Source organism: Astatotilapia calliptera, chromosome 15, assembly GCF_900246225.1.
Source record: "Astatotilapia calliptera chromosome 15, fAstCal1.2, whole genome shotgun sequence".
In the NCBI taxonomy this organism is placed as follows: domain Eukaryota; kingdom Metazoa; phylum Chordata; class Actinopteri; order Cichliformes; family Cichlidae; genus Astatotilapia; species Astatotilapia calliptera.
In genome coordinates, this window is record NC_039316.1 from 13712338 (window position 1) to 13728446 (window position 16109).

At 38.4% G+C, this 16109-nt stretch overlaps 1 protein-coding gene across 1 annotated transcript in view; it reads left to right on the forward strand.

Annotated features, from left to right (window-relative positions):
- rngtt (RNA guanylyltransferase and 5'-phosphatase) overlaps positions 1–16109 on the forward strand; it is a 117999-nt gene that overhangs the window by 55050 nt on the left and 46840 nt on the right. The window contains exon 12 of the mRNA XM_026143578.1: positions 15383–15451. Within this exon, the coding sequence (XP_025999363.1) occupies positions 15383–15451 (69 nt within the window). The remainder of the gene's footprint in view (positions 1–15382; positions 15452–16109) is intronic.

Here is a 16109-nt window from a genome sequence, read left to right on the forward strand (position 1 = left end):
CCAAAGAAAGGCTTTGAAAAACCCTCAGAAAGCCCGTTGCTGAAAATTCAATAATAAAAAAAAGTGTAGAAGAATTCAAGAAAATTATTTCATTTTTTTTAAGCTACTAAAATCCATGTTTTTAGTAGGCAAAAGAATGCAGAATTTGTTTTATTTTAATGAATAACATGAAAATGAGTTGCTGTTGTGAGCATATGAGCAGATGTCTTCTGGTGGAAAGGTCTGTCTGTGAGGGGAAGAAAGAGAAACAAGTTACATCTGTTCAACTCAATTAATTGCTCTTTAAATTAGGAATAAATTTAAACGGGCTTTTCTTCTTTAAATTTCTGTTTTTTTATTCATTTTTTAAAAGCAATCATGCAGTGAGGCCTTTTGTAAAGCGTGCAGTAATTAAATGTGGTTCAAGGTGTATTCAGATTCAATTAAGTCACAGTTTAGTAACCTTAACATTAAAAAAGGATATTAGAAGGTCTAGGTTTCGCTGTGCCCTTTTTATAGAGTTTCTAATATCTCACCGTCATGTATCCTATTTTAGGCCTAAGATGAATAAAGATCCCCTACAAAGTACCAGAGGTGGGAATCGCCATACATCCCACGATACGATATTATTGCTATTTTTAAAAAATATTTTGCGATATTCAGATTCTGTACATAAAGGTAAACTTTATCAATATTCATTTTATCTAATATCAAAGTCTCACACTCAGTCTTTCTCTCATTTCAGTTTTATTGTTGACAAACTGGACGGTTTGTATTACAGTCTAGTCCAACTTAACTGAATGCAACCATCTGGTGCAATTATAGCTATTCTGAACTTTCGCAATTTATGAAAACTATGCAGCCCATTCAGCAACTGAAGAATTTGAAAGTAAATTAAAACAAAATATAATTTTACATTAAATAAAAAAGTTTTAAACTTAATTAAAACAAAACATGTCTTAAATTAAAATAAGTAAACTGTCATGTTTATTGCTGCCAAAAAAAAAGTTAAACACATTTGGACAGTGAAGGAATGTCAGGATTCTTGCTCAGAAAAAGGAGCTGATCAACATGCTCTGAAGTAGGGGTGGGTTTTTATAATCGATTCATCGATTAAAATCGATTCTGGCTTGGATAACGTAAAATCGATTCATTAAAATCCTGAATCGATTTTTTAATATAAATTTATTTTGTCCGAAATGCCAGAATCTCTGGTGACATCTCACAAAATTTCAAGAACCACCAAACAGTAAATGAGAGCAGGTACAGGGATTCTGCACATAGACTTAAACACACAGCGCGACCTGCGGATCAGAATCAGTTAGATGTCGCCTTTCTCACAGTCGGGGCTGAAAGCCGACAGCTCGCTGATCCGGGTCCGCGCTTTGTGTTCACGCCCTTTATGCGCTGATTCTAAAGCTGTTAGTTTGATCTCTCTCCAAACAATATTGACCGAACCAGCAGCAAAAGAAGATCCAAACGCTTCACATAAACATCGTCATGAATTCACTCTTTTACTGTTTTGCTTCCATTGTGATGCGCAGCTCTCTCCCTCCCTCTCCCCCCCCCCCCTCTCTCTCTCTCTCTCGAACAGTTTCGCTTTCTTCATTATTCGCTTGCTTGTTACGCACAAGTCTACTGTTGTTTACAGGCTGTCGGCCGCTGTTTTTTTCCCTTTTACATTCTTCCGAAAAGAAAGCCTCATTTCTGCTGTTCAATACTGAACAAATTTAAACTTTTTAATATTATTCAAAATGCAAAATGCTTAGCCGTGTGTCTAATAAAACCGCTGTAACGTCAGAGGTAATGTTCATTAATTAATGGTTTTCTTTCGTTTTTGATGTACTGCAGAATATTTTTATAAAATCCCAGGCCAGGAAAATCACCTTCATGTTTTTCTGTGTTTTATCTTCAGCTACTTTGACACAAAGGCATCTGCTGTGATGCTCACACCTTGGATAAAGTCTTGCGAGTGTCAGCTTCCTTTTTATAGATACAAAAATATGTAAATGTTCTGATCTGAATTATACTTCTGACTGTCAAAATTTCCCAGATTTAAATCGAATCGAATCGAATTAAATCGAATCGTGGATCGAATCGATTTGGGACCTTGTGAATCGGAATTGAATCGATTCTAGAAATCAGTGACGATACCCAGCCCTACTCTGAAGTCAGCATGTTCCAGTCCACAAAAACTTTTTTGGTAACAAAATATCGATTTCTGCTGTCCCTGTATCGATACATTATTAGCAAACAAAATATCACGATACTACACAGTATCGATTTTTTTCCCCCCACCCCTACAAAATACCGATATCTCCAACACAGCTAGCATCTTCTCCCTGGAAACTAGAAAGTCATGAAATGGGGAAAGAAGAACCAACTTTCTTAGCTGAACTCAATGTCATCTTGAAACACCTTTTTTTTTTTTTCTAACTGAGATTGAATTTGGATAGAGACCTGAAAAATGGTTATCTGGATACTTTTTTTTGTGAGATTGCAATCTTTTCACAGAGCACTAACCTAATCACACTGGGCGAGATTAAGGTTTAGAGTAGCATGCTGAATATTAAAAAAAAAAGCAATGAAATCGACTTCCCTTTAAAATGTAAGTAGAAAAGTGAAATAGATTTTAGGGCAAATGCTCTATAAAATCACTAGGGGTAGATTTTGAATGAAGGCAGTTTTGTTTGGTTACTTTTTGTTTGTGTGCTGCTGTGATGGCTGCTTTTCTCCTGCAGTTTCCTGATGACAAAATAAGTTGAAAAGTTGGACCGAAAGTATTCAGAATAGTCGCTTAGAATATCTGTTAGTTTGTGTGCAGTTCATGTTGTCCAAGTGGCCCGAATAGTTTCCCTTGTTGGCAACATTGTGCTTTGCTTTAGATTTCACTGGTATTCCTATTAAATGGTCAGTGAGTATAAATTAGTAGTGCACTGATTGTCAGCAGTTGGTGACATATGGCCTTGAGGCTGCCTACACCTGATAAGCAGCTGCAGAATCTGTGCTGAGAGTTTAACCTAACATCATTTGAGTTGTCTGCTTTATACTTTAGGCTGTGAAAAAGGCAAACTGAAACGCGTGCATGTTTTAAATTATACCGGGAATTTATCTCTGCAAAGCCAGAAGGAGACAGAGTTTCTACGTAAGGTTTTAACTAAATGGAAGCACTTTCAAAATTCAGTTGGAAAAAGTTAATCCCCGATGGTAGTGCTGCAGATGTGCGAGACTGAAGCAAGCTACACCAACATTTCTCTTGTTAAATAAAACTAGTTCATGGTCAGAAGGCCAAAGTTACACTTTCAGATGGCCGATGGCCAAAATGTGATGAGAAGCCTTTTTATTCTTTCCCGGCTCCCATTCCTCAGTATTAATGGTTCTTGATTTCATGTAAACGTCCTCCCTTCATGGTGCTCTTGTTGCATTTCCCTGACTCATGAGTCAGAGTTCATGTTTGTCAGTCGGAGCAGGTATACTGTGGTGGGGCCGGAGGAAAGTAACGCCTCCGGAACAGCATGTCTCATTAGCTGAAGGCTGTCAGTCGGCTGGTTTCCCGTTGCTCCCTGACCTCACACCTCTGTCAGTCGAGTCTCCAGCTGTTGGTGCTGAAGAAGCAAGCACTCAGGTTTCCATCTTTTTTTACCTCCTTCATGTGGGTGTTTTAACTTGGTTTAAAAAAACAACAACAACACAAACACGCTTTTATCACAGCTTAATATAAAAGTTCCTCTGTGGTGATCTACCCAACATACTGGATAATGGGCAAGCTAGTAAGATCAAATCTACATTATTGACCTTCATATCTACAAGATTTATTCGTCCTAATTAAGGCCAGAAAATTATCTAATTTGAGGCTGGGGGAACTCTAACGGCTCAGCTGCATGTCCCACCTACTTTATGAAATGCACTGCAAAAAAAAAGAAGGAAAAAGTGTCAGCCTGCACCTAAGGCCATGGTAATACATCCTCCACGGTTAGGTTCAAGAACAAGCTGCACTTCATAACCTGCGTCCTCACTCTCTCTCTTGCTGCTGTGCCTGCTGCTGCACCCACTCATAGGGAAACATGTTGACTGTTGTATAAGGGCTTATGCTGCGTGGAAGAACACACAACATGGACTGGATGACTAATGTTTGTTTACCTCAGTTGCTTTGAGATTTTTTAGTTTTCTTCAAAGCCTCCAAGACATTATGCAAGAGCTGATGATGCATGGCATATCTATACAGTAAAGGTCGGATTCACTAACGGGAAAGCAGCTAAATATGTAGCAAAATCAAGTGAGGCACATTCTTTTATTTGTTCTGCTTGCCTGCTCTCCTTCCTCCTTCCAGGCTCAGGGCGGATGACGAAACACGTGTCCTCTGGGTCAGGTCAGCAGGTGTCCTTGCATTTTGCTACTCTGCTTTTAGGCTGCTGGTTTCTTCTTCTTTTTAAACCATGGTCGTTTCAGGGTGTCCTTGTCCCCATCCATCCTAATAAAAAGCCAGCAGCACAACTTCTATTATGTTAAACTGATTTTTTTTTTAAATATAATTTTTAATCATTTCTGTGCTGTGAATTTTAAAGTCAAAATTGTGTTATTATTATTTTTTAATTTGTACAAGGACATAAAAACCTGAGTGATACTGCAGCTATTGCATTATTTCGTTTTACAAAAGAGGAAAAAATGTTTTTGAACATAACCATGGAAACAGCATCTAAGCTTCAAGCTCCAAGTTGACATTTCCCATGGCAGCTGCTGGCTGGCTTGAACCTGAAAGGTGAAATTATTACAGACACAGTATAGATTCCTGTGAGGCCCTATGGACTACAAAATGTCACACTGTGTATCTGTATAGAGAATGTTTTTCACCCTCTTTCCAAAACATGATCCTATTAAATGCATCTGTTTCAGAAGAAGGACCTACATAAAGGTAAATATCAATAAAGTCTTGTTTAAATTGCTTATGTAATACATGAGTGATAATCAACAGGAGATGAGAAGCAGCCAATAGACGGTGCCTGTTCATTTAAAACTCTCACACGTGTACCTGTCTGTTTTGAAATGCCTCCATAACGTGTTTTAAAACTAACTAAAAGAAACTGCCCCAAATACATTATTACTACTCACCTGTGTTTGATATGTATACAACATATGTGTTATATGTATGCAAACTGCCACATAAAATTTTTATAAACTTAAAAAAATATATAGACATATTGTCTTCATGTAGGTAATCAACCAGAGAAATTTCGTGGTAATTTCTAGTAATTCAGGCCTTTGGAAGTTTCCTGGGAATATCATGCATCATTAGTTTTTACCAAGTTCACTCTCATCCCTTATAGAGGCATTTTTACAGGTCTCTGTTACAGAGTTTTTGCAGACACATTTTGAGTGTGGTGCATTCACATACTTCGTAATTTTCCAGGAGCAAAATATACATTATTTAGTATAAGGTTAGTACTGCTACATTTGTTAGTATTAAAAGGTTGAATTGTATCCATTCTGTTGATGCATATACATTTTCTCCACAGCCCAATTACACATAGAAAGCAAGTGCAGTTGTTTTTCCTAAACAAGAAGGGTAGTCTAAAATATTTATGCTCCAGTGTGAAGCAAGAAATTTACTCAATTAATGATCCAATTAGTAAACAGAAGAAAAGGTCATCTGCAAATATTTTAATTGATTAGAATAGTTTCATTTTATCTGACAAGTAAGCCTCCCTTTTTCTTTTAGACTTTTAGTTGTCTAGTCATTGGACAAACACACAAATGGAATGACTTTTTGGTTAACGAGGATTATTTGCCAGTGTGAGCTGTATGCGTGATTGTTAGGGACATACGAGATGTGCCATTACCAATGGCCTGGGTTTGATTGTCTCTAGTCTACACACTCAACTGTCAAATAAAGTGAGCAGTTACTTAAATCAACCTTTTTCTGCTAAAAGTTAGTTGTTTTTTTTAATGCTTTGGAGTATGCCTTTGCTATTCAAGGTTTTTGTTTAATATCAAAGTTTAAGGTCAGTAATAGTATAACCACATCTAAATCCTGACATGTAACTCCTTTGAACTCTTCTACACAAAGTCCGATCTTTTACCTTTCAGATATGCAGCCAACTCCAAAACCATCACACTCTCTTCTCTTACTGACAGCACAGCATGCTATCGGAGCCCAGTAAAAGGCTGCCTCCTGGTCATTGCCTTTTCACACTGACACTCTGTCTGCTGTCTGTATGAATGTGTCTGAGTATGTGGGCTGTGTTCAGCACTGCTGTGCGTTTGCAGTAGTCAGTTTATCTTTCCTGTCTTGGAGGCAGACCGGTAATGCGTCTAACTGGCAGTGGTGTAGCTTCAGCACAGACTTGGACTGGCTAAAGTCCCATCTCTTTCCTATGATCACTTAATTAATGCCCAAAATATTGATATTGCTCAAATATTGTCATTTTTACTGTCTCTTTGCAAAGGTTTCCACTGCTTGTACCAACTTGTAATTTTTTTTTTTTTTTTTTTTTTTGGTTGTAACCCAGTCTTTAGACCCACTCCATACCCTTTTACCTCTTGACCAGTCATTGATCAATATGCAAGTATTGCATTACCTAACCATCAACAATACCTGGTGGCTTTTTTTAATAATGACTCACAGAGTTTGCTTAATTAGTTATCTATATTTTACAGATGTCCTCACAAAGAAAGCCCAGTAAATACAGTTACCTATATCTCTAAAATAGAATTCAGTCCAATGCAGAAATAACACTATCAGAGAGGTGTTAATGAAGCTCTGCGTTAATAATTCTTTAGTCAATAGGGTTACTGAACCAGACTTAATATTATTCATTATTATGCTGAAAGTTTTTCATGATCTTGTAAAAACTTTTTCCAATTTTGTGGCTAGAAATGTTGGACCATGTCCATCAGTCATCAAGACACCTGTCCGGTTAAACCAAATTCCCCTCATAACACATTTTAATTTCACGCTGCGCCCTTGTGATTTTTCATCATCTTTGGCCTCTTCTAGTTTAATCGTCTAAGTGTTAATAATTGAGTTTTTTCTGGAAGTGTCAAATCAAATACAATCAATTTTCTTTTTTTTTAAAGACACTGACATTTTCAAGACTGGATAACCATGTTTAACTCCAGGCCAGCCAGTGGTTTAGCTGCCTTGCACACTCTGATGTGGGCTTTTCATCTAATAGGCAACTGCACACAGCCTTTATAGAACCATTCACATTAGGGTTGAAAGTAGGGCTGGGCGATATGACCCAAAATTCATATCTCGATATTTTTTAGCTGGATGGCGATATAAGATATATATCTCGATATATTTTTTTAAAGCCATAAAGTAAGAACAAAAAGAGAGTTCTTAGTCAAAGCTGTGTCCCAGATGTCACACAGGCACTTTTATTAACATAGAGCAGATGTACATAAAATTTACTCAAAAATAAATTATGAGCATTTATTAAATACTAATGCTCCATAAATAAAAGAAAACAATGTTGTTTTTGTGCATAACAAAAAGCTCACAATTGTGCAGTCAAAATGTAAACTAAAAGATGCTGAGCACAATAACAAAGACAGATTTCACAGCTGCTCTGTTCCCAACTTGTACTGCGTGACTGACAGCCTGGAGTTTGAAATCCGCTTCGCAACCGCGTCTCTTAACAGGTGCCATTTATAGTCCTTATACACAGTAGGGTAATATTACGTTGAAGCACAGTACGTATCACTCCGCGAGGCTCAGTCGTAATGCTCCGACAATCCATCAAGCGGTGCAGCTCCGTAGCTTACTAAAGTCGTACTAAAACATTTTTTGACAGATTGCTGAGCGCCGTGTTCCACATAAAATCGGTTCGCGGCCATCAAGCACAACCAGAATTCATACATAAGGCGCGCTGTCAACTTTTGAGAAAATGAAAGGATTTTAGTCCGTGCAGCACCTCTGGGCTGCATGGCGTTAGCGTGGTTAGCTCGTTAGCGTGGTTAGCTAGCTAACACGTTGACGCCGTCCAGCCCCACGCACGGGGCGATGCGCAGTAACTCGTTAATGGAGATTTGCCGTGTCCATCTTGTCGCTTCCTGCAGGTGAAGCGATGGGGGACGAGGAGTTGTGTTCAGTGAAGGAGAGGCGAGGCCGAGTAACATTGCGTAAAGACGAAAGTGGACGAAAGAGAGGCAAACCTGCGGCTCCACAAGTATAATTATAACGTAACATAGACTATATCGATATAAAGGATATTGTCACATCTTATATCTCGTATAAAAATATATCGATATTTTTTAAAAACTCGATATATCGCCCAGCTCTAGTTGAAAGGTTCCTCCAGCAACAGCCCCACAGTATGGCTGGAATATCAATCCATCCTTTCCACCTTTGATTCAGCCCCCGCACCTAGACCTCCTTAGAGTAAAGAGGATGAGCAGGCTGAAGGAAAATACAAAGGCTTTAGGAAACGAAAGTGCTTAATAACAGTCCAGCTGTGGTGAGGAAGAGATTGTTATATTGCACAAAAAATAAGCCAGTGTTACTTTAATAAGAATGAGCTGCATTGTCCTGAATGCTTGGATCATTTCTATAAAAACACACCATAAGATGCATTTTGCATACATTATCCCATTTCTACTCTTTATAAAATGTCACTGTAGATATTCTTCATTACTTCATTACAAACATTCTGGGACAGATTCCTTATAAATATTTTCACACGTAGCTCTGTTTGGTCACTTGCAACTTTCGCAGTGGAAACATCAATTCATTTGTTTGTTTGTTTTTAGAAATTGAATAGTAAGAGTTCAGTACACCTTTAATGCCTCCTGGTTTATTTCATCTTGGTAGGACTGCACGGCATTTTGACTTTTAGTAGAAATGCACAGAAAATGTTTTTACCTTTTGTCAGTTTCATTTTACTTGGTATTTCACACAAGCATTTGTAGTTCAGCCTAATACAGTCTGTCATTCTTAACCACATGGGGATGGGTCATTCAAAGTCATCTTCTAGATCACAGCTGTAATTTTGACCAATGGGATATTTTGTGGAAGCAGCAGAAAAGCTAAAAATGGTGCAGACTGGAGAAGACAACTGGATTAAATAAGAGTAATAAGAGAAAACTGTTAAAATCTTTACCACAGTAGTGATTCCAGGTTTTTTAGACCAAAAAATCCCCAAAGAAAAGCAATTTCACAACTTTTACGAAGCCTTCATTTTCAGTTTGTTTTTGAAGGTGAATCTGACTTTACTGCAGTTAAATGGATGAGAAATTATGGCGACACAGGTCGAAACGGTCCGATATCAAACTCCAAATGTATTTGATAAATTTGTTTGTTCTTCTCGGTTGACTGGTGGCATTTGCACATTTATTTCTCTGTCACTCTCATTTTTCTCCTTGTGCATCAAGTCATCAGAGCGTCAGGGCCATTACCTAGCTGGCTGTCAACAGCTGTCACTAGAGCTAAAATGATCAGTAGATCGAAACAAAAGCAATCTGCAACACTTACAGTATCCGCATTCCCAAAGGGCAAATGCCCAGTAGTCTTTTAGTGTATTTTCCCTCCTAAAATCAGCTGCTTTTATTTTTTTATGTATCATGAGGTATTGAGTATCTCTAAATGCTTTGGAGTGTTGGTCAAAGCAAACAACTTATCTGAAATTATAAAAAACGTATAATTTATGTGTATACTTTTCACAACAAATTATTATTAAGTTATTCATGAAAAATATTAGTTGAATTTCAGTTCTGGTGAACTGAAATGAGCTCACTGACATAATCTCTGTGCTCCCGAAAACGTTCTAGTCCATCAAGGCATTGACAGAGGACCTGCGTGGTGTCCTGTGTGGTTTTACACTGGGATATTTACAGTGTGTCCTTTAGATGCCTTGGGCTTCAGGGTGAGGCCTCCTGCTTGTTCCTGCTTAAGGCTCACTGTTGTGTTTCTCAGCTCGTTCCCGAGCCATTTTTGAAGTGTGGTAGGGCCTAATGTCCTGCTGCGGCATGTTGTTGCTCTCTGGCAGTGTCATAGTCACGGTTGGTCTGCCAGGACTGAAGGATTCTCAGCAAAGCATTGCATTCTTCACCAGAGAGCAGTGTTATTCTCTTCACCTGGGAGTGGTTTTACTGTTTCGACTGGTGAGTGTATAGCTTCCAATAAATATCTATGTTCTGACCATTATGGCATTTTTATTTTATTTTATTTTACTGAATCTGTATATATTCAGATAACCTGAAATGACGTTCTCCTGTGTCCTTTGCTTATATAAAATATTCCTTTTACTCTGTTAAAGACGAATCACCGTAAGAAAAAGAGGGAAGCAGAGTAGCATACTTCATGTCATTTCAATCCTATCAGTATTTGCTGGATATCATTCATCACTGTGTCCCTTTGTGAAATGAGCTCGAACGTGAAACACTGGTGAAGAAATTGGTCTGACTTCCATCACTCTGTCATTCAGTCTCTCTCAACCTGAGAAAAAGTGCTCTGTATATTACTGATTTATCTCCCCGAGCGTCTTCGTTGTCCTGTCTCTGCCGTGGAGTCTACGATAAAGTCCTGATCTCTTAATGGGGCTTTGCTATTCACCTTAACCTACTTGTCCCAGGCTCAGCTCTGTGTTTCCTTCCTAAAGAGGTTTAACCATAAAAGCAGGGTCGCTGCCCCCTCTCTGCATTATCACTCCAAGGAACTTCCTTACTGTAGGAGTACGTGTGAGTGGAAGTCTTCTTTTCTGCTCATCACTCCATCCAGGGTTCACTGTGCTTGCCGAAGGTGGTGGGTGGGTGTGTTAAGATGGCAAGAGAACTGAAATGGAACTCCCAGATCTTACCGCCTACGTGCCATTCCTTCATAAAGACACCATTTCTTTTTAGTTTGGCTACCTGCCTTCTCCATGTCAGCATGGTTGTCAAGCTTTGTGTGATCTGCTGTGACTCATTCATCATTCTGGAGAGCACTGATGTTGCTCCACTTTCTTTGCAGATATGGCAGGGAGTGAACACTTTGCCGTTGCTTTAGATAAATGCATCTGCGCCCCTCTAAGGCTAATGACTTCTCTTACTTTCCTGGAACACATCGTCTGAAAAACGAAAAAGTATTTTGTGGAACTCCTCTAGTGGTATAATAGACATGCTATTTGAATGCAAATTCATCATCTTTGAAGAAGAACTGAATGCTGCTACACGCTTTATGCTGCAAATGACCCAAGGATCACACCATTTTCCATAGCATCCATATCACTGAGATCACCATTTCAGCAAAGGTGATGAGTTATTGTGTAAATCAAGTGGTACAACAGCAGGACAGAGATCAGTGGATGAACAAAAGAATAGATAACCGCAAGATAACTATTGATAATAGTCACACTCTCTAGTCCTGCCGCGCTGGTAAAATTTCATAGAAGCTGTCAGATTTTTTTTTATGCTACCAAATGGATAAACTTGACTGTGGAGCCTTTTGACCACAAGTAATGCAATGGAATGTTTTGAGGTTTTTTTTTCCATGAGTGGGTCCCCTTTTCATTTTTACTGTGCACACAAGTGTGTGAAAGCAGGTTTTTGCTTCGAGCTTTACATACTCCACTGTCCTAACTGCTGGTTGCAGCACTGTGGAAAGAATCGTAGCAATATGTGAGCAGTAGAGGTAAAAATAAATAAATACAAAAATAAAACTGGCTTTGCAGATGTTCAGTGGAAAAAGAAACACCTCAAGGACAAAGACTAATTATAAAGCATAATGTTATTTTAACCTTTAACTTCTAATAACAAGGCTGTCAGAATGTTTTGGCACCATGAATATTTTTTCTTTCAGTAAATAAAAGGTGAAAGTCTTTATTTAAAAATTACAGGAAAAAATAGTGCCATGCATGTGGTATAACAGGTAATTTCTATATTTGTGTCTTAATATCAGTATCTTTGTATCCCCATTTCTTTTTAAAGATGCAATAAGTGAATAAGTGTCCGTCTTCACAGCAGATTTTTTCTGATGTATTGTACAGCAGAATCTGCTCTCTTCAAAGAGAATTTTTGTGGCAGAGTATATCATCATAGATCACAGAGCAGCTCAATCTGTTGGTCTAATGCTGGACAAAATACTCAGGTCAGCGGGACCTTAACAGGAGAGACCGTCTATATAAGAATTCTATGGTCTTCTGGTTTTAACAGGCTTTTTGAGCCCTGCGCTGAGTGGAAATTTAGCTGTCTCATTCCACACTTTCTTGTATTTGTGATTGAGCTTATAATTTGGTTTGTCTCCAAGCAGCACCAGGACAGATGACAATCTCTCATCTCCTATACTACGAGTGTGTGTTAGCTCATCTTGGCTCTAATCATAGTTGGCAGTCTTCATATCTACTGAACACTTTGCTATCTCCTAGTCAGCAGGCACTTTACAATGTTCATGGCTGCTTATTGAAATGTCATGGCTGGACAATAAGTGGAGATGTATGCAGGCAATGTTAATTAAAGTTTAATGACCTCACTTTATTGTCTGTCATTACAGCAAAGACATGATAGAATATATTATAAAAGGTCACCCCTGTTCCACCTTTCAGTACCTTTCTGCATGGCTAGAATGCATTGCTTTCTGCTGTAGCACATCTTGATGGCTTTGATATGATACCTGATATCTACTGCAGTGCACTAATGCATTTGCTTTCTGTTTTATTGACCAAAGCCATTTCCTGCTTGCCGAAATATATTTACACTCTGCATGAACATACCAAATGCCAAAGATCAGTGAAGGTTTGCAAAAACAGCATAAGAAGCTTCCTCCAGCATAACTACAGCAGATAATGATAACGCAGATTTTTTTTTTTTTTGTTTTGGAGTTGTTGTTTTTTTTTTAATGACTGATTTATCATGTTACAATTTCATTATTCCTTTTTAAGATAGTTCCTAAAAAAACATCTGATGTTTCCATATTTTTTATGCATTTGCTCTTGGCCAGCACAGTGAATTAAAATACAATACTGACACAAAGATGTGGGCCACGATGAACTGAGAGGAACTGCAAAGAATTCCCTGTGGGTTCATCTGTATGAGTCACACCTCTCATAAATAGTCACGTAGCTGATCATTCATATGTGCATATTTTTGCAACAGAGAGTGTGACATTTCTTGCTTTGCAAGCCCTCTTTCTCATCTGATTTTGTATTTTCTGCTAGTGTTTGGCCCTTGAAATGCTTATATTCAGTTCTGCAGTGTGTAGCTGTGCAATCATATATTAGGTTTGACAACTGGCAGAATTTTCCATGCCACATGACACGTTTCTATATCGATTTCTCCCTTTCCCAGCAGTAGCAGCAGCATTAGTAGGTTTCGCTTCCTGCCACTGTGAACATTGACTTTATATTGGCAATATTTCACAGCGAGCACGACACTAACATCCCAACATCACATTAAAGTCTTTGCACAGTTTTATTTTTGTGGAAGGTTGATTTGCCACTCGATTGCAGTTTCATCTCGTTTCTCTTGTTCACTCTTGAAACATTTGTTTGAAGGTCTTGCATTTCAGTTTCTTACATTTTCAAATATCACTGAAGATGGAGTACTCGGCTAACCCTGGCTGGCCTCTTCACATTGACCTCCCCCCGTCAACCACACAAAAGCCTCAGTCTTCATTTTTATGCTTGACTGAACATGATTTTTTTTTTTGGCATTTTATTTCTCTGCTTACAAAGTGTTTGGATTAAAGCAATTAAAAGTTGTTTAATTTTCACAGTTACAGAGTTGTATGCTTCCATTCTCTACATTAAAAAAACACAAGGAGGCAGTACAAGAGAACATAGCTTATAGTGAACCTGCAATGAGGCACTATATTTGTACTGCAGAATATGCAGGTTTATGAAATAAATACACGTTTACTGTGCAATAACAAGAGTAGAGTATTACATGTTTCGTCTAAGGCATCCTAATAGGTATTAAATTAATTATGTTTTTGAGTTTTTCAAAAGTTTGCTTGAGTATTATGGATTAAAAAAGTTAAGTTCTGCCAGGATTTCAGCAGATCAGTTGTTGGATCAGCCGAAATCCTTCTAAGCATCCACTTGAGAAATCTCATTCAGAGTGAGCTCATGAATCTGCTTTAACTACAAAAACTGCAAGCTTCTTTGCAACTCACCTTCACCCCAGCTTCTCTTTTCAGGATATATCTGACTGAATCAAGACCATTTGTCTTGCTCTGTAGTTGAAGAGGTGTGCTATTCCCTCTTTATGCTTTACATAGATATGTTTGAAACAGCATTTGGATTCCTCCATCAGCTGACTAAAAGGGGAAACAACTGACTATGCTATGGGTAATAAATAGATCTCTCTATGCCACTTAATGGACAGGCAATGGAAAAGTGGAAGCTGATGCAGGAAATCTTTAAGTCATACCAATAGACCATATAAAAGATGGACGTAGCTACTGTGACATCATTCACCAGTTTTTTGAGTTTAATAGCCTTGAGATGAGATTTTTTCCGTCACCATCTTGAAATGTGATTTGATGACAAGAGACATGTCTAACTGTGAAACCTCACACTCATTGGCTAATGGCTTTCAAACACAAGGTGGAAGCCAGTGAGCATATCTCTGATAGTCCTTGTTTTTGATGCTTAGATACTAAAACCCACACTTAATGAAACCGTGGTCCTTCTCCCCATTTCTCCTCATTACCCTCCATTGATGTTTCCAAGAGTCATCTAATAGGTAAACTGTGTTTTTTACTGCAGCTCTGGAAGTGTTCAGTCTAAGAAACTACAACCGACTGTAGACGGGTAACAGTATTTATTTGAAAAACAGGACAACAATTTAAATTGCTCTTGAATTGGGAGATTTCCTCATATGTTCCCCAATGCAGCTGGTATATTCAGCATTAATTTAGAAATGCTAATATCCTTGCTGTCGTTGCCATGGCAGTTGATGTGCTTCATGATGTAGAAAATTTGCTTTTGCTGTACAATAACTCTGTCTCCCCTGGGCATCCCTCCTCAAGTATGGTGCCATTGTTCTCCTTTTCTTAGCAGCAGCTACAGTGGTTGGTGTTCATAGAAGAGATGAAATACTGTCTTTCACATCATCTGGGACCTAATGATTTCTTGCTATTTTTGTCCTTAACCTAGTCTGTCAAGTTATCTGTATTGATCTCTCAGAGATGCATTATCAGTCAAAAAAAGATTAGTGCTTAGTCTCAAGGCTACAAGGAGAAAATAACATATCAGGCTTGTCCTTGTAACTCTGAGTGATTTGCCAAATATAAGCCTTCCGGTTATGCTGAAACTCGATACTTCATTGCTTTTAGAGTGCTAGGTAAGTGTTGGCAAGCTCTATAGCTTTAGAAAACTTCATAAATCAATGTAATTTCCTGTAGTTTAGCTAAAGCTGACAGTTGTCAATCTTATCATTTATCTGTTTTACTTGACTCAAACTGGGCTTTTTTTCTTGTTTTTATTTCCAGCTCCTAGAAGGCAGTTTCACATCCCAGGTCAGCCATGAAGTCGATGGGCTTATCTTCCAGCCATGTGGGGTAAGCCTTCAACAGAGTGTGACAGTTTGTCATTTTTCAAACCCTTAGTCCCGTTGCTGCAGGTTGATTGTCAGACTCTGCTTTGTCTTCCTACATGCACATACAAAAGAATCGAACAGCTTGTCACTACCACCCACCGTTTGTCACTCTCTGTGCCAGTCTTGCCCTCGGTTATTGTAAAGGAAACGGCAATACATGAATTCACAGGCCTCCCTGTAAGACAGTACGCAGTAAACTTGACACATAGTGTTTTCTGTTACAGCCTAAACGAACTTGGTTGAAATACGTATTTGTTTGGTGTTACGACAGCAGAAAATCCTATGGTGGTAACACTAAAACACCTCTTATCATCATCTGCGATCGACTCAAGGACTTCTAATCCACTGCAGTATATTCTACTTTTGCGGAATAATTTACAAACATTAATGCAGAAAGACCCTGGACTGAAGTTTTTATATTTTACAAAAACTTCTGTCCAATTTTTCACCATTACAGAACCACCATGGTTTTATATCGTCTACGCCAAATTCTGACCTTACCTTCCTAAAGTAGCAGGAGAAATCGAGACCGATCCGACCATGTAACATTTTTCCAGTCTTCTGTTGTCCAATTTAAGTGAATTGTAGCCTCTGTTCTTGCGTAATGGGAGTGGCACCCA